Source organism: Cloeon dipterum, chromosome 2, assembly GCF_949628265.1.
Source record: "Cloeon dipterum chromosome 2, ieCloDipt1.1, whole genome shotgun sequence".
Lineage (NCBI taxonomy): Eukaryota > Metazoa > Arthropoda > Insecta > Ephemeroptera > Baetidae > Cloeon > Cloeon dipterum.
In genome coordinates, this window is record NC_088787.1 from 24391109 (window position 1) to 24417246 (window position 26138).

General features: G+C 38.5%; 1 protein-coding gene and 1 long non-coding RNA gene across 2 annotated transcripts; both read left to right on the top strand.

Moving 5' to 3' along the window:
* Window positions 1–19254: 19254 nt before the first annotated feature.
* Window positions 19255–20251, top strand: LOC135936804 (uncharacterized). Its single transcript, XR_010574390.1, has 4 exons — window positions 19255–19594; window positions 19656–19729; window positions 19787–19892; window positions 19955–20251. It is a non-coding gene; the product is annotated as an uncharacterized LOC135936804 (long non-coding RNA).
* Window positions 20252–23930: 3679 nt separating this feature from the next.
* LOC135935269 (opsin, ultraviolet-sensitive-like) lies at window positions 23931–25713 on the top strand. The gene is made up of 7 exons (XM_065477487.1): window positions 23931–24079; window positions 24310–24492; window positions 24549–24764; window positions 24817–24947; window positions 25006–25336; window positions 25389–25490; window positions 25552–25713. The coding sequence occupies exons 1-7, from the start codon at window positions 24018–24020 to the stop codon at window positions 25637–25639; spliced, it is 1113 nt and encodes a 370-aa protein (XP_065333559.1). The 5' UTR covers window positions 23931–24017; the 3' UTR covers window positions 25640–25713.
* The last annotated feature ends 425 nt before the right edge of the window (window positions 25714–26138 follow it).

Consider the following 26138-nt stretch of genomic DNA (forward strand, 5'->3'; position numbering starts at 1 on the left):
GCTTATTGATATATGTATATTCATAATTTACTAGTATTCAAACTATCTAAGATATTTTAAGCTCTGTTTAATATGAATTCACGTGGTTTTAAAATAAATTGACAAGGTCCAGCTTCGCTGTGGACATGCCTAAATCCTTATCGAATATAAATTCAATATATATAAAAAGCTAAATTAAGATTTAAAATTTAAAAAAATTAATCAAATTAAAACGATCATTTCCTTAATTGAATTGTTAGGTTTGTTATGGAATAAATTAGCATTGATGAACTACAAAATTATTGAAATGCTCGAAATTTAGCTATCTTTGTAGATACTGAAAGATTCTATAAAACAAAGGCAAAACTCCAATGGTGAAGTTTCCCTTTCATGCTCAATATTAATTTAACGTGCTTCCAGAGATGTAAGAAAGGGCCACGCACTTGAAATGTATCAACACGAAATCGGGCCAACAGATTTGGTGTGCGTGAAAATCAATTTGGCTGTGCTCTCTCGGTTCCTGCGCGTGTCTCTCTCTCTCTCTCTCTCTCTCTCTCTCTCTCTCTCTCTCTCTCTCTCTCTCTCTCTCTCTCTCTCTCTCTCTTCGCTTCCACTGATAAAATCCGTCTGTCAACCGCTTTATCGCATTACCAACGCACTCACACGCACACACTCGCTCCTTTTCCCCGTCGGCCACGTTTCGACATGATGTGTGTCGATAACTTGATATTTCCCCTGCTATTTTTCCTGCCACCGAGTATGATTGGTTTCCTGCTGCTTTCGCTCTCTTTATTTTTGCCCTCTGCATGAATTCGAGGCAAAGAGAGAATTTGCTCCGCTTCGATCTGTATGGCTCTCCTGAAATGAAAAAACGATCCCCTTCAAATGCCGGAGGAATAAAATTTCCATTTTGTCTCCGTGGAAAAATAAAGCCGAAATGAGGAAACCCAAAAATAAGCCAAATAATTGAGGCATTCGTAAAATGAATAATGTGTCAAGCCATCAAACTTCTTTGCGAATATCTAATTACATTACATTATTTTATTGTCTAATTAACCACCATAAATGCCATAAATGCCATAAAAATTTTCAATTTTTAGCAAAATTGTTTGCCTATACAGTTATTTTCAATTTCACAGTTAGGGAAAGAAAAAACTTTACTGGTTGATGCCAATGAAGGCAGATTCACTCGAATTTGTCATAATTTTTTAGTTCAAATGCAGCTTCCATGTATTGTATATTTTTCTTTTTTTTTACAGAAATGTCGGCTGCTGGTCACAGTTTTAACTCTTGATCTTCCCCGTCTGAGGGCATGGGAATACAGTCATCCAAGACAGTCAAAATCTGTAATAATCACAAAAGATTTTTGAAGCTGCAATGCTTCAACTTACTAAAGCAAACGTCATTGTTTCATTGTTTGAGCCTTTGTAATTATAAAACTTACCACGATTCCCATAAAAAAGAGTTCTCCAATGCATAAATTTCCCGTTCTTCTCTCTTCTTAATCTAAATTCAAAACCTCCAACGACAAAAGATAGAAAAACTATAGTTTTCTTTGAAGCACATTTGTTAGCAACTACACTCATTTTGCGAAATGCCGTCGGGCGTCTCTCTGCTCTCTTTTGCCTGCAAACCACTCCTCTCTGGCCAGCGTGGTTTATCTTTCTTTCCCTCCGTTTAACTGCTCCTCGCACAGAAGATGCCTCGGGAACTTCAGTTTCCGCGTGATTCATCGCTTTAAAAGTAAATCACAGAGCCTGCTTTGTCCCCATGAATCAACTTCGGTGGAAATAGGGTGCTTGCATTTTTTACAGGGGCAAAACGCAACGGTCTCTGTGCATATGCTGAGCACGTTGCATAATCTAGAACTCAAGGGGTTCAAGGAGACTTTAATCTCGGAAATTTAAAACTCGATTTTTAACGTAGAAATTTTGAATAATGAAGTTACGCTTTAAATATTTGAAAATTCGCCCTAGAAATTCCAGCGTAAGTTTTAAAAGCTTTTTTTTCAAAAAACTTGTAATTTTTATTATATTTCAGTTATATTTTTTAATAAAATCCATCTGAGTTCTTATTAATTTATTAAAATATATATGATAATTGGCTAATAATATAATTATACTAAAATCAGATAGTCATTATGTTAGATTCCAGGTCCTCAAATTGTAATGAAGAGTCTTAAAGATAATTTTTTCCAATTACAAGCATCTTTTGACATTCAAAAGTATTATGCAATATTTAAATCGCATTCAATCCAGTTTTGAAAATTAAAAGAAGCATTTTTTACCGTGTGGAGTTGCTGACGAAAGGAAAAGACTTCATTTAGCAGGGGCGAGAATCGATTGGAAAACGGTTTCCAATTCAAACAGACATTTTCCCGAGGCGGATCAATCAGCTTAATATATGTGGTCCTTTTTTGCGGGCGTCTGACCTTTTTTCCAGCGGCGGCAAAGTGAATAAATAATGCTTTGGTGGCAGGAAATGATCCGAGTCAGATGACGAGCCGCAAAGCGCTGACTAAGCGGTCGATCAAGTGGCCTCTCGCCGCCTGCGAGCAAATCCAATATATTGCTGGCTGGCCGGCCCGCAGGCGCTGCACTTTTTTGTCTATACCACTGAATCGCGTATTTATTTATTCAAACGGACCCGAGCCAGCAAAGCCATTGAGCGAGGCCTGCTGCAATGCAGATCGGGCGCAATCAAAGGAAAGACAAATAGCCGAAATCTGCAGCCGCCGATCCGACGTGTCTCCTGTCAAATGTTTGCCAAAGTCGATAGACAGCAGGCTGATGTACAGTGAAATTTTGTTTGCACGCCGCACTTCAAAAGACCCAAACGTTAGCATTTAGAGGCCGACGCAGTGTACCGGTTTGCACTCGGTTCAACTAATGTTAATAAATTAGGAATATTGAATTTGGTAATACGTGTGCTTAGCAATTAAAATTCCACAAATCACGCAAAGTTAATCAATAATTTAAAGAGAGGCAATCCAAATTAATTAGTTACGTCCACATATGTTGACCAAAAACGTTCCTCTTAAATTTTGTTTTATCAAAAAGAATGAAAATAAAATAAAGACAGCATAACACTATAAGCACAGCAATTTTAGAACAAATTTTAAAAAATAGAGGACCTAATAATTTGAATTTTGAATTTTTGTAAGTGTTGTTTATCTGATTTTTTACTGTTGCAGCTTTATTTAAACAACCGCCTACAGAAATTCATGTATTTCCATGTTTTTATTTATGTTTTGTATATCCGAGTTACAACATAACGAACATAACATATATATGCACCATAATGACACTTTTTACTGTTCTAGTTCATGCTCATTTTCGCAACCATTACATCTTACGAGAACAATGGTAATGCGATCAATTTTGCACTAGCAGTTGAAGAAAATCGGCCGTGGCAGTCAAGTAAAACATTAAACGTGGCGTGCGTGTCACGAACGAAAACAACAGTCCACGCCGACAATCCAGGTTAATCGGCAAAAGCTGCGTATTGTATAATAATATTGGGATCAGTGTTCACGAAAGTGCAAAAGCCGTCGGCGCCTGCACGCTCTGTACCGGGACCTTCTCCATTAGACGGGCTCTCGACGAAACTTAACCGAGCACCACAATGTGATTTTCCAACTAAGTCCAAGAATTAAAATTCAATACATTTTAGTTTGTTTATATTGATACCACTTCAAAGTCAGTTTAACCTTTTTTTAAATACATGCAAATTTCAGTTCAAATAGATGTCTAACTTTGTTTACTTGAATTTGTGTGTGTGTGTTTTTAACTATATTCGATTCTGTTCAAATTTTAAGATTCTATCATGGATAAATGAATTTTCGTCTTCGCTTCGGTCCCGCTTCACACAGCTTATTTAATGGGCAAACTAAACAATGCTTGCCTTGCATAAATTAACCACTTCAATGCTAATTCATCTTTTGCAACTGCTCAAGCAACACCGAAATTCGAGGGACGGCCCTGCTCGGCCCGTTCCCAGGTCATAAATAAAAAATTTGCGCAGACCGAAAGTAAAAGCCGCCGAGCAGGTGAATTCTGCCCCGTCGGTGAAAATCGTGACTGGCCTGTTCGCCTCTGCATTAAACAAAAAGAACTGTCGGTGTGCTAATAAGGCCTATTGACTTTTGAGAGGCATTCACTTTTACTGTCGCTTGCTCGCTATAGCGTACATGCGACCATAAAAGCCCTGCAGAATCCGATGTGTACCAATAAATGTTGTGTGTGTACAAAAAGTTTCCAGTTATTTATTCGCTGAGCGGCTGATAAATTGTTGGCGTGTAGCACGGCTGTAAATCTTCATGCACGCTGCACTTCACGCGACAATCGAAACACCCACTTCGCAATTCAAAGTTCGATATCTCAATTTTGTGCCGCGGCGAGCGAGTGTCTATTGGTAATAACTCACTTGATTGGCGCACGATCAATGCTCACTTTCCTTACTTCAATGCAACTTAAATGACTCAATTGTTTAAATGTATGTTCTGCGGCAAATAAGATGGAAAAATGAAGTATCTTTGGTACGACAGTAAATATAGACAGATATGTTTCGTCCAGTAATAATTCTTGTAAATTTATTTTAAAAAATCAGATAAGCAAGCGGTGTTGATACAAATCTATTTTTTCTTAGTCCGTTTATGCCCCTAAATTTATTTGTAAAAAGTATTAAAATGAGTTTTATCCATTTACTTATAGATCTCTTTTGCTGTTTAACACTACTCACAGTGATTTTTTTAGGTTTACCAAGTTTATAAATTCGTTTCAGATCGTACAAATGAGATTAACATCTAGTCCTTTATTGTTTTTTAATCCTGAATCTTTTATCGTCTAAATTTCACAGTACAGAAAAAGTCAGGTAAAAGCTTTTATTCCGCTAAGTGCTTGAGGTGTCTACAATTTTTGTTAGTCATCCAATTCCATCTGGAGAGGAAAATTTTCTCGGAACTCTAAAAGCGCGTCGTAATTGCTAACTTGAAAGGTGAGTCGTCGTCGCAGCAGGCTCATCACAACAAAAACATAAAAAGCAAGCTTGTTTGTCTAGAACGTTTGGCGAATAAGTAGTTATTACATGGCAACGTGACATTTTTCCTACCAGCAGTTACAATTATTCCGCCGTTTTGATCGATCTGACGCGCAGGAGAGAATGATCGTTTGTCGTGCATTAGTCGGCACTTAGGCCACAGGTGCGTGCGAGAGGGCAAATGAGGCTGGGCTGATGCCTCGTCACGTTCGCCGCGGCTTCTGAGACGCACGAATTTTGTGCCGCTCTCTCAGCAAACAACCACCGGCGGAATCTTCAGCAGCAGTGAGTGAGCGAGCGAAAAAACACGGGCAACGACGGAAACTGAGAGCAGGGCCGAACTAAAAGGGAGCCTAAATTGAGTTGGGACATGTGAAGAGTTCTTCTGCACCCATCCGATTTTAAGTGACGCAAAGAGAAAATCAGATTATAGTTCCTGTTTTCTGCATAATGTAATAACGAGCCAAAATTAAACTGTTGAAAATAGCAGAATCTGAAACGGACATATGACACTAAATTTCAAGGCTTTGATCAAATTTTTATAAAATAAATTGGCAGTACCTGTATAAACTATTGACGGGGAAAAAATTAGTTTAAGAAGCAAGAAAATTAAGTTCAACCAATCATAATGGTCAAGACAGCATGCCAAAAGTAACAGAGTCTGTTATCCTTTTTGTTAGGTTGCTTCTTGGAATTGTATTCATTTTACCAAGAAATTGAATATTAAAAAATCGACCCCAAAACTTATAAATGATTTATGCGTCGACCATATTCTTGGGTTAAATTTAAGAAAAGGATTTGAACTGCACTCTAATCTTATCGATATTTCTCAATATAGTATTGCAATCGTAGGAGCAATCCTCATAAATATTTTTTAGTTGTTTTATGCTATGAACAATAAACACCAATTAAAATATTCAGGTATTGAAAGCATACATAGTTTGGCAATAATACCGAAGAAAGGTATTAATTTAAAAACCATACTTGAATTATTTTGTAAGATTTTCTGCATTGATTTGTGCAGCATCTTTGTAGCTGAGAAACCTTTTACACGCGGGTGGGAGCTATTTTAGTCTTCAAGTCTAGAGAGGGTTACTTATACACAAAGAAATCCATTGCGCTGGTATTTTAGCTTGAGGGCTTTATTTAGCATTAAAAAGCGTTTAATATTCTTTTTGAGCGGTTTTCATGGCAACACAAAAGCTGCGAGCCTTCGCAAATGAATTAGCCAGTCCCTTTGATCAAAATACCAGCCGAGCGTTGCAGTCTCGCTAGTAAATTTCGCGCAAATAGCAACTTCCCACAAAAACTTGTGATTTTCCTCTGTTAAAGGTTGAAAGCAATTAGGCGTGGGTGTAATTTCAGCAGACGGATCGATAAAAGTGCATGCAGGCTGCTGTGTTGGGGGCTCATGTAATCTGCAGCGCGCGCGTTTGAAGCGAGACGTAAGTCTTCATTAAGCAAATCTTCCCCCTTTGCTGCTCAACACCTCGCTGCGTTTTCAAGAGAGTATAGAATACGTGCCGGGGCGCGGAAAGACGCGGGCGGGAGAAAAAAATGAGGGTGGAATTGTATAAATAATGATGGATTTCCACGGCGACAGCGTCAGACGACGCTGTGCTGCTGGAGCAAAGTTGGGCCCTTCAAAAGTGAAAAGCCACTGAAATGCGCCAGTCACACTTGTTAAAGGGGTTCCTCGGCAATTTCGCGGGGATAATTAGCTTCTTTATGCTTGGCTGGCCGAGATAGTAAGAGAATAATTCAACTTTAAAGAAATCTGCTCGTCATTCACATCATATTCTTTTAAAATTATACGCGAGTGTAACAAAGCAGCAATTTTCCAAAGTAGATCTTTCAAGAACCTCGGATCATATTTTAAAAAAAAAAAGAGGAAAATTCCTAGATAGAGCTTGGAATGGTCTATTATTTGCTTGTAAAAATTTTCTGTTGAAATTATAAACAACTACGGTGGTTTACACAAGCGAGCTGTTCATTTTTCTGTATTTATGGCTACATAAATTTCCTTGCTCAACTAGTTTTGGCTGCCTGTTTCAGCCCTTATTCATGAGTTAGAATGGAATATAAGTTATAATAGGGTTAATTCATAAATGTTCATTCATTCATTACTAATTCGTTGATATATATTTAAAAAGCAATGAATATGTGTTATCCTTCAGTTTTAATTGCAGAATGTCACAGCCTTTGTGAAATCAATGGGCAGGGACTCCATTTTTTTCAAATCTGAGAGAAAAAAATTTAAATACCTGTTCCATCTAAGGGGGTGAAGATGGACTAAATTTAAAAATTAAATGGCCCATTCCAGCTGAAACTAGCTGGCTGTGGTTTTAGAAAAAAAATATACACCTCACCAGCAATAGCTGGAAACCTAATGAGCTCTTCGAATTCATCAGCCAATCATAGATTCGTGTTCAAACTGAGCCCCTCATTCTGAAAATTACAGAATATATAAACGGATAAAGCCAACCAGATACACACATTACTAAATTCTAGATCTTGTTGAATTTCATACAAAACTTGATCTATAAATTGCCGATACCTGCAAACATTGAAGTTCCGTGCAAAAAAACTCATACAAAAATATAATATTCTAGAGCTTGGAATGAACTGCATAATTTAGGAAACGCCTAGAGGGGAAAAACTAGCATATGGAAATTCGACCGCAACCGGGCCTATTGCGCGAACTAAACACGCGCGCAACATCACGCGTATACATATTTGGGCCGTGTGAGAGCTGGTAAATGGAGGCTCTTGTTTGCGAAAAGAAGCCGTAAATTAGAGCAAAGCTCGAGAGACACATATTCACACGCGGTGTCGTCGGCGGCTGTGGCGGCGGCGGCGGCTGCGGGTCTAATTTATCTACTCTGGCGTTGAAAATTCTCCAGTTCGTCGGCTGCTCTCTGCACTCCCTTGCGTTCGCGAGAAGGTGGTGCTCGGCTAACTCTTTTCATTAACCCCCATTACAAGAAGCAGCACACCCGCGCTGATGTTTATTCACCATCAGCCGGCAGCCAGTGCGCGAGCACACTTTTCCCCGAAGCTCGCTCGCTCACTCTCTCGCTCAGCCGGCTATAGAATCCTCGCTAATGGAGAGGTGCGAATTTAATGAAGGGGAAAATGAGTTACGCGCGTAAATATTCATCTGAGCTGTCTTCACGGGTTCAAAATAAGAACGCTCCAAGAATACTGCGGGCAGTGCTGCAACATATGGAGCAACACAAGCCAATGTAAATGTTTAGTAAAATTGCCATTTTAAAACTTTTATCTCAATTGAGGGGGCGAATTTCAGGGAGCTTCCAAGGCACATTTTCCAAATAAGGATGATTCAAGAAATTACATTAATAGCCAAGATAGTGAGTTTGGATTCTAACAAAAAAATATAGTAGTGGCGATATTGATGTATGATAAAAAGTGAATGACGAAAATTCAACAGCAATTTTTTCACTATTATGTATTGGAATTGTAATGCTGATTTGCTAGTTTCGTCTTATACGCGGAAAAAATTAGTAACTTGAGTTAATTCTAAAAAATAAAACATTATCAAGCTTTAGACAGGTAAAATAAAACAGATTTTAACTCTTAGAAGCAGGAACCAATTTTAAAATTAAAAGCCTAGTGATGAGAGATTGCTTTTACGGCTTTTACGAATTCAATATTTATCCAGCTAAACGTCTGTCTCTGATTTTTATTTTAATAAATAACGTGTACCATTCCAATTTTTCTGCGTGAATTAGGTGAGCTTTTAGGCCTTTAAAGCGCTTCTTACACGTCCCTTTCGCATCTGCAGTGGTAGCTCTGGTGGCCTGGACCCTCTCGGTTTCATCGTGCACACGCATTAAAGTAGTGGCGGCTGGAATATATACGTGTATATGTTCCGGGGCACGCATATAGCAGAAACACGGCGAGAGAGTGAGCAGAGAGTTTTGCTGTTGCTTTAAAAGGCTGATGCTGTGCCGCCACGCGCGTCTTGCAGGCTTCACGCTGCTTACTGCCCACTTGGGGAAAGCGCACCGAGATATATTAGAATGGCGGGCACTAACCAAAAGAAGGAGTGCTGAGTTTGCCAGCAGCAGCAGCACGCACGCACGCACTGGGCAAGCCCTCAAATCAACAGTATATTCGCACCTTGAATTCCAAAATGTATGCAGATAACTTTAATTTTAAAAGAAGTATCAAATTATTAAATCGATATCATTCATCTCAAATTCTTTATTTTTATTATTACAAATTTGTCATTCTCTTTTTTCTTCCCTTCTTCCTACAAAATCCTTTTTTAACGTACTTTCTTTATTCATTTCAAATTTTAATGGCTCAATTATTTTGATAGCCCTTGAATACATATTGTTGTATACTTAAATGGAAATCAATTTCAATTAATTTTAAGTACCCAGCTGTTTCGACCATAATACGAATAAATTCTCATTAATGAAATATTTTACTCTAGCGGCTTTAAATTCAAAATCATGTATTGAAGAAGAAATAATGGAAAAACTATATTCAGCCGTCCCGTGACTGATGGAAAAGAAGTTAAGTGATTGAAAGAAATATAGAATAGACATAGTTAAATATCTATGAGCTAAATTTATGCGACTTAAATAGCAAATGGAAACTGCGGCGTGGACCAGATCTAGACATGATTAAATTTACTCGTTCTCCTTGTCATGGTTATCTTCTTTTGCAATTATTACTCAGACGCTATATTATGAAAAAAGAAATGCAAATTTTGAGGTGCTGAAGTGCTGTGGAAACATAAAAGAGAAAGAAACAATATGAACATCGTAGTGGCTTAAAATCATACAATTTGATATACATTAAATTACGCCAATTGCTGCGTTTAAAAAGTTTTGTGTTATTTAAACATCCCAAAATTTGTGAATTAAATTAATCTACCCCAAAAAGCGATTGCCGTGAGGAATTTGTTTACAATATTTTGATCGTACATTTTAATTTTCCGCCCTTCACTTTGCAACTCGCTGATTATGCAAATTGCTTTTCAAAGCTCATCCGACCATTCATCTGTTTGCAGACGCATCGATGATGCAATTACCAAAAAGTGGCGATCAATATTGACACACGTGTCGGCGCACGCATATTCATGCACTAGACAACAAAATATCGTGATGCATCTCGGCAAAAACCAAAACTGGCCCCTCGTCTCAGTCAGCGAGCTATGATGCCGGGCATTGTGTGCGTCAGTTTGCACTTTGGATTATAAATTAATACCCGCGCGCGTATCAGAAGCCTACAATGCAAAACATTATATAGGGCGAAAAGGGTACATGCACAACGGCGTATTAGTCCCTCTCTGGTGGGCAAACAAGCCAAGAGTGCACAATATGAGCGCCTGTTTTCGACTTGACTCTCTAGCTCCGAGGGAATCGCGATATGAAAGGGTTCCGAACTAGCTGTGTCGCCGGAAATTTCACTGGTTTTAATTTTTCCGCCCGGCCCACGGGACTTGTGTGTATATTGTTATAATTTTCAGCGACTGGCCGCTGGGGTTTCCAGAGTTTATTTTACTCTAATTCTGTCAAATTGCTTTTTGCCTAAAATTGTAAAATTGTTCAGGACGCTCTAAAACAATGATTTCAGTGGTGAATAAATTAATTCTTCAGTCAGATAGCAAATTGGACTCAGTAATGGATTTCGGAGCGAGCAGCATAACAAAATGTTTATTTTTGTTTATGATGTTTGATTTGTATGAGTGCGAGTCAGTATTTATTTTAGAGTTATATTTTATTAACAATTGTAAGGTCCGTGTGTAAAATATTGTTGGTGATGTTTCTCCTTGCCATACTAGTTTTAATTTCCTCTCTTTTATCCATTATTTATTATTCGCGGGAGTCATAAAATGTAAACGAATTTTCCACCGTCAGCGATTCTTATTCATCCGAAAGTCCGCAATATGTAAGTGCGTGAGCACACATACACACAATTGACAGAGCGAGAGGGCGAAAGCACACAATGCAATATGAAGATCATAACATTTTAGTGTCTTGGGGGGTTGTTGCAGCCCTTGTCGGGGCGATATGGCGTTTCTGTGCGGCGGTATACACTTTGCGTATTGTGTATACGCTCGCTCGCTCGCCACAACATAAAAGTGCACGGATTCTCTGTTTGACGGCCATTAAAAGGCCCTCAGCCTTGGCGTGCAATATTGCTCATCTGGCCGCAGACTTTTATTGTCAATTCAATGCCGTAAAATTCATAAATAAGCAGCACCGGCTTATTGCCGCCGAGCGCGAAGACAGGCCGAGAGTTAGCCGGGGATAAAAAGTACCACTTACTTTTTTCCACGTGAGACGCGACTCGACAACCTTGGTGGCGCAATTAATAGCCTGGAATAAATATGGACGCGCTTTATTCTTAATGGATTTGCTTGATTCGCGTTTAGCACTCTGTTGCTTGTAAATTTGATTGTATGTACCCCAATGACAGGTGTGAAAACCTCACGGGTGTGCACCATTAAGCCAAATTGAAACCTCTTTGAGTGCAGAAGCGAAACTTTCTCACTTTTTTCCCCCCATTTAAAAGTGGCTCTGCAACATTACTGCTTATTGCTGTGTTAACGCAACTTGCTTACGATAATTTGCCAAGTAATTTAATTTTACTTCTTCCCAGAAGTATTGAAACCACATTCACCTTCTAAAGAACGCAAAAGTTTTACTCTCCGTTGCAAAATGATTGGCGGCCTTTCATTTGGCGCATCGCATGCAGCAATACAAAAGCGATTAAAATTGGCCGTAACAATGATTCATCAAGAAATTCCTAGAGGTCGCGCACGTTAAATCTAGTAGAGTCACCGTGCGTCTTTGAAAGCGTGAGTTGTAAGGACGTCTTTTCTAATCATAATGCGATGCGATTCATCACCCCAGCCGCGGCAAACAATTCAAAACGAATGCATTCCACGCGTGATTTACCGAGCTCATTATCGGCCGGTAATCATGATTTAATGCATTTCGGTGTTTTCTCTCCGATCCCGTGGAATTAAAGACCTGCTAATCGTGCATTAAATCACCGGATGAAACTAATTAATATCGTGGAAAAGAAGTGCATTTTGCCTAAAGTGATTCATAATTACACGCAAGGAGGCGAGAGCGTAATTTATGCGCGCGAGACACACCGCAAAGAGACTTAATTTATGTTTAAAGACCGCTTTAAGAGCGGGTTATATTTTCACAGACACGCATCCGACCGAGAAAAGAAAAGTAATGGTGGTAGGTGTTTTTTTATTGTGTGTGTATGTGTGTGTGTGTGTGTGTTGGGTATATACGCGAGTGTTACTTTTTATCATCTCTCGCTTATACGTACGAGAAGTGCAACTCTCTCGGCAACATGCATCTTTCAATGTTCGCGCGCGCAGCTTATTATATCGACACACCCTGTGACAAGCGGAGGATGAGAGAACACGTTTTAAAAACACAAAACAGCCTCACTTGTAGAGAGCAGCCCAGCTGGCAGTGTTCATAAAGAGTCTGTGAATAATTATCGTTCGTACCGTACTGGAGCGAGAAAACTGAAAGATAATAATAATAAAACACACACTCGAGGCAAATAAGAAATATACTCGTTCCTAATAGGAACGGTTGAGAAAGTAGCTGGATCGATTTAAGAGCGGTACAACGTTCATTTTTGCGTTGGAACTGTTGGAAGTGAATGATGTAGCTCCGATTTGCCATTTCCTGCTAAGATAATCAATTCCTATTTTTATTTTCAATTTTTAAATAACAATAAATTATTACAAAACCTAGTCAATGGCTCGTGTTGTTGTGCACATGCATGCACTGCGGTATATTTTGGAGTTGACTCGGTTACTAAATGCCTTTTTACGGTTGACTCACTTGAATTGCAAAGTAGATTCCAATCAAATTTGACAGAGTTGTACAAGCAGTCAAACTCGCTAATTGCTGGTTTGCACCTTTCTAGCATGCCTGAATTCATTTCACGGGAAAAAATGTATGACGTTTCATTGAATGATCCAGGTGGAGAACAATGGCAGTCCTTCCATTAATTGTAGGGAAATAGTTAAAGGAGCGGTATTTAAAATCGATCAAATATCTTGTGGAAAACTAAGTTATTTGAATTTTAGAGTATACTAATTTAGAGGACATAGATAAGGGATGGTTTGTTTATGAAGATAGATGAATAACTGAAAGTAACGTGTCTGCCTAAAACGAAACATTAAAAACCTTTTAGTTGAAATTTATTTAACTTTAGCTAATTCTGTGACTTTCTGTTTCAATAAATGGAATTGTATTTTTCCTCGAACGAAATCTGGAGGTTTTAAAGATTATTATATATTATCTATAATTAATTCGTCAATATACCGAAAAAAATCAAATTATTATTTGCAAACGAATATCATATTAAATTCTGGCAGTTTGTATTACTGTTAGTAAATTTAGCAAAGTTCTTAATTCCACGTCACAATAATTCTCATCTAGCTTAATTTTTACTGATATTATACGAAGAGATACAAAGAAAACGAATAAAATGAGTGATTTAGCACGACATGATTTTTGTGGAAACCATGATCCGTTACATTTGAATAAGCTAGGCGTGATCTCTTGCAAGCGTAAGCGAGATACAATGTGTGTGTCCTCGCCCAACACACGTGTCATCAATCACCCGGCGTGAGCAGAATGAAGTGAGAAGGCTAAATGAGTCGGCGCTCGTTCAACAACTTGGTGTTCTTGCACTTTACACGCCGAAAAGATTTTTCATTTAACACACTCGCAAGTGCGAGGAGTTACAATTTACATGCGATTGCGTCACGCTGATTGCCAAAGTAATTTCACACCGAGAGTGACATCAGAGGGGCAAACCGGTGCCAAAAGAGCACATTAAAAGTGAGAGCTTTAAGAGCAGTGACCGCACCTCCTGGCATAATTGGAAAAAATTTATTGTTGCATTAACTTGAAACGCTTAAATTTTCCCTGTGTGTGGTTTGCATTGATTTCAATTTAGGCATGCCAAAATAGAAACTAAATCAATTATATCACACGGATCTTGCGCAATATGTAAAAGCAATTTTACTGATACGTTTACTCTTCATAAAATACGAGCTTAACAAAATTTCCTCCATTGAAAGTAGTTTATTTGCCATTTGCGAGAAACCGGCGCCGCACGTAAAATCGGGAATCGCTGTGCGATACAGCGTCACTTGCGAGTTTTGTGGCTCAGCGGCGGCGGGAAAAAAGAGCCGATGAGGCACCTGCAAATTTTCCCAGAGGGCCATCAGCAGCGCCGACGACACACACACACACAAGAGTTTGCTTACATTTCGCACTCAATGAGACGAGATATAGATATACACAGACAGTACTTCTCAGTGCGTGCGCGCGTGTCTGCCATAAGTATAATAAAGAGCAGCGCAAACTATCTGCTCGTCGTCAATACATCCATCCGAGCGACAACTTTTTCCCCTCACGTTGTAAAAATTTCAGCGACCGACTCCAGTTTCGCACCACTTTCTTTCCTTCTTGCAAACTTTTTCTTCGCTGCTCTCGTGCTCTACCGTCGTGATTGTTCCCACGTCGAATTAGAGATGGCTGCTTAATAGAGTGTTGCGAGGTGACACTTTTTTGACAGCGTGCCAGACGGCATGTTCTCACTCGCCTCTTTGCGAAACTCACCTTTTTCCTCCAGGTCAGCCGGTGATTACAAGGCGTACACTTGCCAAACGCCTGTTTGAGTGGTGAAACTTTTTTATCTGGCTAATTCGATTTTTTGTAACAAGATATTTTGTGAGCCTTTTTTATGCTTTTAATTTAATTTTGCTTTGATAATAAAATCATTCAAAATTGTCAGGGTTCTCTTAAAAATATGTTACTTAAAAGATGATAGTAAAATTTTAAATGCTAAATGAAGTTTTGATGGAAAAATTACTATTTCTCCCACTAAAATTTTAATGATTTTATAAAAAGAGCTTCCATCTTATCTAGATTTGTCACCAAATGTTGAAAAGCTGCTCTTGACATTGATGGAAACCTTTAGGGTGCGTTGCAAATTTAATATCAACAGAAGTGGCGAGTGTCGAGCGCACCGCAATGAATCTTATCTTGGAGTGATTGCCATGCGCCACGCGACAGGTCACGAGCGCGAATACAGAAAACAATCATATAATGTGAGAGCGATAGTGGTTGATGGAACCCTTTCATGAGCACGGGCTTTTTACGCTATCACACGACCGACAATGTCGAATAAAATCAAACTTAATGCTTGTACACGTTGCTGCACATTAATGCGTCAACGCGTGTGCACATGATACGGGTTTGCTCTTTGACATTTCCCTGGTTTATCAACTAACTTCAATGTGAATAAAACACATCCATGATAAGCATACAAAATTGAACAAGGTAACAATGCTCTTATTAAAATTTGTAAGTGGAAGTGGCTTTCATGTATTTATATTTGATACAGGAGGTAATGATAATTAATGAACAAATGCCAGAAAATTTGTGCTTTCATCAATAATAGCAGATCGATACTATTTGATTACAAGTTAAGTCAGCCTTAAGACACTTAGATTTTTCCAAGGCCTCCTCAGCGTCCAACAACATCAAAACGCAAAAATAAATGCGTTGGGATTATGAAGCACTGCGTGGGTGGGCTCGATCAATCGTCTTGAAACGGTTTCCTCCTCTTTTCCATCTGCAAAGTCCAATTGATTTGTCATTTTCTTTACAACAAAGGGCCGTCGGAATAAAGAGTGTCTGTGCATGCATTTCATTGGCTTGCAGAGCTGTGTGTCGCGTCTCATAAAAGGGTCATTTGCATATCGCGCTTTCAAACGGATTACAGTGCACAAAAGCTGCACTGAAGAAATAATTTTGTTTCAGCGCCGAGAGCCGACGTGGTCATGTATTATTCATCGCATTGTTGAGCGTTCAATAAAGCGTGTGCGACCAAGCGGTCTGCTCAGCGAGCAAAAAATAAAATTCAAGAAAACCAAGTGCAGCTAGCAGCATCAGCGCTCCGCGCGTCTATAACCAAACCCATGGAACACAATATAATGCAAAGGAGAAAGAAAGCGCCGGGGATTCGCGTGTTGTGTCTTTCTTGTGCTGCTCTGGTGGCTCGGAAAGAAGCAGAAAAGCTCTTTTGATCTGCTTGCGAAATGTTCGCACGGAATAATATTCTTCACTGGAAAGAAACTGATAAAAAAATCGGATTCTGTCATGCACCAGAAATAGCCAGGACAAGGGGAAAATCGCCTCCCACGTTTAAAAGTAACTTATCTGCTTTCCTCCTTTTTATTTTATATTTGGTCAATTTTAAATAATACAAGCTGCACAAATGAGGGTGACAATTATCATCTATCTAGGTTAATTATAAATTGGTTACGGGAACTCGGCTGTCCAAGTACATTTTCAGGGGTTGAGGATTTGGAAGCGAGTCAGACAGGACGAAAAATTAAAAATCGGATCATTTTTACAGAAAGTCAAATAATGAAAGTTTTCTTGAGTTTTCTTTTCTCAACGCTAATCAATAATTACGTAATAATTATTGTAGTTTGATTGTATAATACCTCAACAATTGAAAAAACATCAATGTTACTCATTGCGTAAAAATTGTTGTTTTTGTCCCTAAATTCCCTAAATTATAAAATTGCGGACAGTGGTACTGGATTCCGTGATGAAAGTATTCTGCTAAAATGCTATTGTTATCGAGACAAATTTAAATATCTGCTTTTGGACAGGTCTTCAATTGATAGAATAAAAATAATTATTGAACTACATCATCATCCACGCCGTAACATATTTTGTACTTTCAAATTATTTTGTTGATTTTTGAAGCCATTCGAAATACGTATTTTCTCACACAGAATGCACGCAGCTGTAAATTAAAAAATGTGCTTATTTCTAACAGCACACCTCTTTGTCTCGATATATAGCTTTGTTTTAAATGCACGTTTGGTTTTCTCGGATCGTTGTCAGCTAACCTAGAAATATCATGCTGTGGAAGATCTTCTCACGTGCATGAGCAACGTCAAACAATGTTTGTCACGCAGGTTGCCTGACTGCCAGGTGTTTGACATTGCGGTTGACTGATTGCATGAGGTGAAAGAAACATTTATACTGTCTTGAAGTAAACAGATGTTTGATGTAAATAATTAAAGTAGAATATGCTCAGAGACCATGAAAATTAAGCAGCAACCAAATGACTTCAACTAAGCTCATTCAGGTTTAGTGGGGAAACAGTTGGAATAACAAAAAAGATTAACAAAATAAACTGAATCTTTTTTGGGGCAAATGAATAAAACCCAACAAAGCAAATTTTATCCAGGAGAACAGATAAAAATTCAACCTACTCAGAATTTTTCGATTGAGTTGAAAGCGGTCAAGAATTTTCAGCGACAGCTGTAAACGGCGATAAAAAAACAGCAACAACAAAAGCTGTGCCCGCTGCTAGATGTGAGAATGCACCACGCGCGGGCCCTTGCTGTACTGGTACGTGTGCACAATATAATTCTATTTACATACATATACACGGGGCGATTCAGGCAGAGTCGGGAACGAATTCCACGCACGTCGCTCCCGTCTGCATCCGAGAGAGCAATCACTCAAAGAGAATACTGATGACGATTATGCTCGGCACACAAAAATTCCTACCCGCCCATTTATAATGACACACGCTCGAGGGGTGGAACGCAATAATCACGTGGGAGAGATGCAGCCGCGCAATCTGCAAGATGCAGCAGCTAGCTCGCATGCAGGGGTTGTTGTTGTTGTTGTCGAGAGAAAGAGAGAGAGAGAGAGAGAGAGAGAGAGAGAGAGAGAGAGAGAGAGAGAGAAAAACGAGCCTCGCTATTCACTCACCATTCATTCTTGCATCTCATCAGCCAGCCAAGAGGGCTCGAAATCCACGACGCACAAGCAACAAAGGCGGTGCGTGACTCGGACGCAAATGATATGTGAGCGGCTTACAGGGTTGATGCGTACTTTTTCTATTTTCTTGATGAAAAATCACCCCTGCAGTCGATTCTACAAATGAATTCAATGCTGTCTGCAGTAAAAATGCGTTTCATTTTCAGTTGAAAGAACTCAACTTCCTATCCTGAATTTCAATGCTCCAAGGAAAAGAAGTCGAATATTTGCAAATTTATAATAAAATTAGCAAGAAGCTCAACAAATTAACATTTTTCTTTGTTATAGGAAACATTTATTTATTAAATTTTTAGTTTTCGTTTTGCATTATTGCGACCAATGATTTAATATTTCCATGACTAAACTCTGAGTAAAATCTAGGTCAACTACACAACTTATCTTTTTTCGTGCTCATGTCACAAGTCCGCGAGCGTACAAACGTAACATTGAACGTTAAGAGAGCTATATCCCCTTTGTACTCTTGCAGAGAAGGTTCACCGCGTAATAATGCAACTCACTTACTTCCCAGCTTTCTTGACTCTCCTCCGATTGAATCTTGCACTAAATAGCATTAAGGTCACATGCAACAATTCACGAATCCGTAAGTACAGTCTAATTTGTTTCGGATCTTAAATGAGCGTTTAAAAATTGGTTTTTGGGATTCATTGTCTGCAGATGTGACAAAAAAAACCCTAAAAGACTCATTACATTGAAAACATTGAAGACTAAACTATTAATTTTCAGCTCCACAGCATTTGTTGGTTGAGAGAAATGGAAAGGTTTACTACTTTAATAACATATTAGGTTCAGAAAAACAGGTACTAGGGAGTTCACTGATATATTTTCACTGTGTTAAATGAAATACATTTCAGCACCTAAACTGGAATGATTCACAAAAGTGGTGTTGGGAACACGGAATGGAGTTGGCCTCGCTAGAAACAAAAGAGGAGCACACGAAAATTCTCACGAGTGCTTTTGGTATGTTCATTATCCTGATTCATTTTATTCTGATTTAATAATTTTTCTAATATAAAAACAATAATTGAAAAATCTACGCTCCTGCCGTTCAATTTGAGTTTGAATAATGTAGCTTATTGTATCATATTGGTGTATGTGTGCATGACATGTTTTTATTAAATAGTTTTTTTCTAAGTTAGATTTCCATGTGTATAATTTACATGAGGTAAAATAGTGATCAGCAAAAAATCACAATCAACATCATAATGATTTAAAAAGATTTTCAAGAAATATATATAGCAAAAATGACTTCCTAAATTTTGGGGCAAAGAATTTTTGAATTGTTTCTAAATGAGGATAGCAATTTGACATTTTTAACCTTTTAGAAGAACCAATTTGGACGAGTGGTGTGAAGAAAGATTCTAACACAGACATCTGGACAGGCACGGGCGCAAAGATGATTTTGAATCAACCAAAAGTCCATGGTGCTAAGACTGGCTGCGTGATGGCAACAAATAGAGAGCTTTTAGTCTACAACTGCAACGCTCGGCATGACTTTGTTTGCGAGCTTGAATCAAACTGCCACCCTGAATCTGATTTAAAAAACCTTGGAATGGTAATTTCTTCAACCTCAATAATGCAACCAGAAACAACCTTATTGACGACACCATCGAGTAATCTATCAACTAAATTATTTCATCACAACCATGTCGACTGTGGAAATTTAAATCTACGTGAGTAAGCATGTAGATCAATGCTCTTCCACTCAATTTACTTTTTGGCTCCATAATACAGCTCCTCGGCAATTATTGTTTGAAAGAAGAGGAAAAATATACTACGCAAGCTTGCTAAGCGGAAACAATAGCAAGGTAAGAGTGAAAGTTGGATCATCATGCTTAAAAATTATTTTATATTATTGCTTGAAGCCAATTAACTGGAGAGATGCAAATATGTGGTGCAAAACACATGGAATGGAGTTGGTCTCGCTAGAAACTGAAACAGAGCAATTGTATCTTGATTATAAAAATAATGGTATTGATTCCTGTTCTCCTCTTCTCACGGAGATTAATACTTCATAATATTGATACTATTAGACCAGCCCTTTTGGACGAGTGGCTTGCGGACGAATTACAACACACTCATGTGGAACGGGACAGGCCAAGAGATATTAAGAAACATTATCATGCTTGGAAAAGGTGATGGCTGCCTAATGGCTGCCAGAAATACGGTTCACGTTTCAGATTGTTTGTCAGAAGGATTTTTCATTTGCGAGCTTGAAACATACTTCGTTGACTCTGGATTAACGGAGGCAATATTTTCATTAGCATCATCAAAAGTGAAATTAACAGATTTAACACAAAAATTGTTATCGCCAAGTACATTTTCAACTAAGCCCGTGCCCAAATTTTCTTCATACAGAAAACCAACAACTATGGAGTATTCTTTGTCACAAGGACAATCAAAACCGTCTCCAACAATCGTCCCAATACGAGAGTTGGCAACTCCAACCCCATTGATTTCGCGACCACCCACTTATTTATTATCGTCATCAACCACACCAACGACGCAAATGAAAGTAAAACCAAATCCATCACTATCAGGGACAGAAGTTCAAACTAGAATTTCACCTGCAACCAGTCATGAAAGACGACACAGTGAATTGGAACCAACTTCAAAAACACCACACATTATTGAGACAAATACAAATTCTATATCAGGTTGGCCCAAGGACATCAAATTTTTTATCAAAATTAGCTCCGTAGTTCTATTTTGGATCGTATTTATAGCTGTTTCTTGCTTCCTTATACTTAAAAAAACATGTGGTGGTCGCTCAGTTTATCATGTTAATGTGAAGTAGATTTTCGTTAATTTAGAACATCATGGTAAACGTTCGTTCAAGTAGACTTTAAAATAAATAATAATTTTCTTACGGATTTTTATATACAAAGCTTTATTTATAAATATTTTGTTTAGAACACCAAATAGCAATTATTAATAAATGTTTTTTTAATATCTATATTCAAGGTTTTGCGTAAGTAAAAAATGGTTGTTGTTGTTGTAAGGCAATAAAATCTTAACCTACAAAATTTGTGGACTATCAATATGATTCGTATTTTTTTCCAACCATCGTGACACACTTAATGAACATTTGAAAGCTAGAACTAGGAATGAAGTACCGAATATTGAATACTAATGTGAATAAAATGAGGGTATGAAAAAAACGCTTTTTTACTAACCTCTCTTCTCAGCACATCCCGTGGACTATGAGTTCACTGGGTCCCAACAAAACCGCCGAGTGGATAACATCTGCATGGAGACCGAGTGGCTGCAGAGGAGCTTGGGTTCAATTCGGCCATCTTTTCGTCTCTGCGCTCCGGGTTGTTTTATTGAAATGCCACAAATTTGTCCCTTAAACCACTAAAAAGTTGAAAACCCCAGCAAGTGGCACCTCCAAGCCCGTTGAGCAATGTGAGCATTTTGATTACTTAATTAACCACCATTTACCATCTCTAACTTTTAGCAGCCAGTATTAGTTTTAAAGTAATCTTTATTATTGTTCCGCAGGGCTAGTTTGCCCCATAAATTGCCTCATATCCAGAAAAAAATAAATTCAATTTGAATATAAATATTAGATCTCCGAAATGCTAAAATATCTCCCATTGCTTAAACACAGTGAAGAATACCTTAACAATATGAGCCAACAGGCTGGTTGAATAAAATGTTAAACAGAAAAAATAAGTTCAGTTCAAAAGGATTTAAATAAATTTAATGGGGAATCCAGTATTATATAGCTTTGGATATTGAGGATGATCATAAAATGATATAAGAGTTTGAAGCATTAAATGTGGTTAATACAGTTCTCATGTGTCAGGTGGTTCGCCTCGTGAGTGCAATTAATTTGTAAACGTTCTCGTCTATCCACCCACAACAAAGCGGAGGTGGCGACCTTTGCGAAGGCATACGACAAACGACCTTTTTGCTGCCGCTGATTTAGTCGTATACTGCGTTGACAGTGATTTTTCAATGCTTCACGTTCGGTTGGAATGCGTTCGACAATTTATTTGGCGAGAAAGCAAACGAGCCCATTTATCAAAAGCACCGCTAATGGGCTGTTTGTTCCTTATTTGACGCGCATGCCAGACGAAACAAAGATGTGCATATCATCATCTCGGTGTGTTTCGCGTCGGCTACTTTTCTTTATGCATAACAGACCTTCAAAACAAATTGCTTCCTCATTTCTTCAAGTGTATCTTACTGCATATTTATTTTTTAGTTTCATTTCATTCAGCCAAAATAATTTTTTTTAATTATTACCTCCGCAAATGTTTGAACTGAAAGGAGCAACTGCGATAGCAAATTTTTACATGAGATCTAAAATATATAAAAAAAAACTTTCACCATGTATATGGCAAAAAATATTAAAAGGCCTTCTCCCTCGAACATGAGTCTAAGTTTCCTGCAAGCAAATCGACGAAAATGGTATATTTTTAAAGGAGTAGAAACTCGATCTCTCGAGTCAGAGTCTCTCTGGCATGGTCACTCGTCGCCGATGACTGACTCGAGGGTCCTTTTAATGACTCCCACGGACCGACCGAACCTTTGGCAAACTCTTAAGTCGCATTTTCATACGCGCTGTGAGAAAAGTAAGCAACAAGGACCTTTGGGAGTGGCATGCCGCACGCCTCGAAAAGCAGCAGGAATATAATTTGCGACAATCGAAATGCCGAGATAAAAAATGAAATATTCGTCTTTGCCGCGCCAGACATACACACGCGCGGCGCAACAATGGTTTGAGAAGTACTTCTGTACACAGCATTTACTCTATTCGTGGAAGAACATTATTTGATTTTTTAATTAGTATACCTGAGGAATACATATTTGGGCAACGGTTATAATAGCATCTCTTAAAAAAAAAATTTGAACCGACAAAAAACAGGAAAGAAATTTATATATTTGTTTATTACCAAAAATACTTTTTATTGCTGAATGGTTGAATTTGTTGAAAATGTTCTTGAAATGTAAGAAATTTACTCATTAAAAACAGAGATGATAAGAATTTCAAAACTTAGGGTATCATGATATCAATGCGGAGTGAACTGCTTCAAGTCGGCACCAACAAAATTACCTTCTAGTCTGGCAGAAGCACGAGAGCAAGAAAAATGGCAAGCACATGATATAAAATTGTCTGCGAGACTGCGAGTTGTGCTTTTTTTATCGGCGTTATTAGAGTGAAAGCCATTACCACCCTCAGAGCGGACCAAGAATCACCGGACCACTTAAGCAGCTCGCGAGAGATACCACGATCCTTGAGATGAAATACCCGACATTTACAACAACAAGCCGGCCAATGAAATATTAGTGGCGAGAGAGGCGCGGACTTTATTATACACGGCGGTCATCTAAGGCAGAATTCACTTTAAATTTATCCTCGCCAGATTCGTTGCCCTGCACGCACTTTGCCAATAAAACCACTGATATTGAATCGTAAAAATTTTATATCGTTCTGCTCTAGACTATTGCTGCGGCAATTAAACCAGTATCGCGTTTTTCCTTATACTTGTTGCACTTGTTATTAAGATTACAGATGGAGTAAGCGCGAAAAGGGATTTCATTATTAAAAGAATGGGTGAACGTGAGAAGGGGAAAATATATTTTTATTTTGATGTTCGCCTTGTCAAAAAATGTGATATTTATGGAAAATATCTAAATAACCCTTATGCGCCGCCTCGTGCATAAAGGCTGTTAATATGTGTGCATGTTCTTATCATAGTAGCTGTGAAAATACTCAAGTTAAAAAAGAGAGCGCTGAGGTTGTTGCCTTTGACTAAAATTGGATTAAAATATTTAGCTCTATTGACACTGCACAATTTAGTAGGGTTTCATAATGCCAGGAATTCACAAGCTGGTATTAACATAGACTTTATTTGTGCCAAATGCTAATCTGCAGCCCACATATTCGAGTGTATGTTGCATTTTAATGTCAAAACAGTCGCGTTGCAGCAGTCGATGATTTAATTACTATCGACACTTAAAGGGGTTGATTTCCGACTATAAAAGCTTTACCCCCTGCTGACAACAACCACAGAAGAGAGCTAGCAAGAGAACGAATCGTGTCTCCTTTTCCTTTATCCAATCCTAAATTCCATCGAAGACGAAATGTTCCTCCACGAGAACACCTCAAACCTAGCTTTCGGGCCGTTAGCACTCCCCGTTCAAAGGTAAGTATCATTTTTGGAAATGATTTATTAGCCAACACTGATGGGGAACAATTTAAAAAAGAAATTATATTTGTTCTGTTGCTCATACGTTGCTGCTTTCTTTAGAGAAATATTTCAATTTATACCTATGTTTTTCGTAATATTCAATACAGAACCTGCGATTGTATCTTTTTATATACTGTATAAACTTTCACAATTTAATTTGTAAATTATGTTTTGCATGATTTCAGCTCCGAACCAGCTCGCACGCTGGTTTGGAATGTACCGGCAGATAAACTACACGAAATTCCAGACCATTGGTTTAAATACCCAGCGGTGGACTCTCTCGTTCACTTTATTCTCGCCATCGTTTACATCCTTTTTATGATCTTCGCTCTGACTGGCAATGGAATGGTCATCTGGATTTTCGCTACGTGAGTGTTGCGTCTCTGGATGCAAAATGTTCTTAAAGGGTGTTGTATTTTTACAGCTCCAAGTCCCTGCGGTCGGCTTCTAACATGTTTGTTGTCAATTTGGCGATTGCTGACTTTATGATGATGCTTAAGGCACCTATCGTAATCTACAACTCACTATACGAGGGCTACGAACTAGGCTTGTGGGGTTGCCAGATATTTGCCACCATGGGTGCCTACTCTGGAATTGTGCAGGCTACCACCAACCTTTGCATCGGTTACGACAGATACAAGTAGTGCTAACATGCAATAAATATTGAAATTTACTAACTGAAACATTTGCAGGAACATCTCGAGTCCTCTAGACGGTCAGATGAGCAAGAAAAAGGCCTTCTTTTTCATCCTGCTGACTTGGGCCTGGGCAACCCCCTGGACACTGATGCCTCTCTTTGAATACTGGGGCCGGTTCGTTGCTGGTGAGTTCCACTAGGGATTTCCCAAATTTAGCAAGCCTGACTTGGCGCTTTCTTTCAGAGGGATTCCTGACGACCTGCAGCTTCGACTTCCTCACTAATACCATGGACATCAAGTTGTTTGTCTTCTTCATATTCACCTTCTCCTACGCTATCCCGATGTTTATGACTATGTTCTTCTACTCGCAAATAGTCTCTCAGGTTTTCAATCACGAGAAGGCCCTCAGGAAGCAGGCTAAGAAGATGAATGTGGAATCTCTGAGGAGCGGTGACCAGGCTGCAGTATCCGCGGAAGCTAGGATTGCCAAAACTGCTATCACTATTTGTGGACTTTTTGTCTTCTCCTGGACACCTTACGCCGTCATCGCTTTGATCGGCGCTTTCGGCAATCAGTATTCTTTCGTTGCTCTAATTTGGTCTTTGATAATAAATCCTATATTTTAGGGCACTTATCACACCTCTTGTGTCTATGGTTCCAGCCTTGTGCTGCAAGCTTGTTGCTTGCTTTGACCCATATGTGTACGCCATCAGCCACCCCAAGTACAGGTATAGGATTATAATTTTTTTCTAGTAAAATAGAAGATAAATTAAAATTAAATGTTTTCAGACTTGAGCTTAAGGAACGTTGCGCATGCCTTGGTATCAATGAAGAACAACCCGCTAAGAATGAGGATACGAAAACTACTGCTGCTTAATAAAACATGCGACTGAAACTGTTCTACGATGATGACCGGATGCAAAATAATTAAAATAAAGCAAGCAAATGAAATTCACAAAATGCTCTTCATTAGAATATCCTGAAAATATTTGAGATGTTGATGTGGTTTTGGGACGCTTGTATGGTATAACAATTGTGTGAGTCCAAAAGTCGTTGCACTAAAGTTCCATTCTTAAAATATTAAATATATTCATAACAAGTTTTGTACAGCGCTTTGCATAAACAGTTTTAAAACGTATAGATTTAGAAAATTATTCCAAAAGAAATGGTAAAAAAAGAACATATTTTTTAACTATGATTTCGTCAGCAAGGAATATATTTTTAAATTTCCATCAGACAGAGATGTGTTTCCATGTATCATTTTTCCCTGTTTCGAGGGGGCGTATTTTGCGATATTTTTAATTGAACATTTTGCACGCGAATTTGTGACCTTGACCTTTGACCTACAAACTTTTGACCAATGGAAAGTTTGTTCT

Bases quoted from the DNA above. Each gene is read 5' to 3' on its own strand.
- LOC135935269 (XM_065477487.1), top strand. From the start codon at position 24,018: ATGTTCCTCCACGAGAACACCTCAAACCTAGCTTTCGGGCCGTTAGCA. The intron at 24,080-24,309 runs GTAAGTATCATT...GCATGATTTCAG, and splicing joins TTAGCACTCCCCGTTCAAAG to CTCCGAACCAGCTCGCACGC. The intron at 25,337-25,388 runs GTATTCTTTCGT...CCTATATTTTAG, and splicing joins ATCGGCGCTTTCGGCAATCA to GGCACTTATCACACCTCTTG.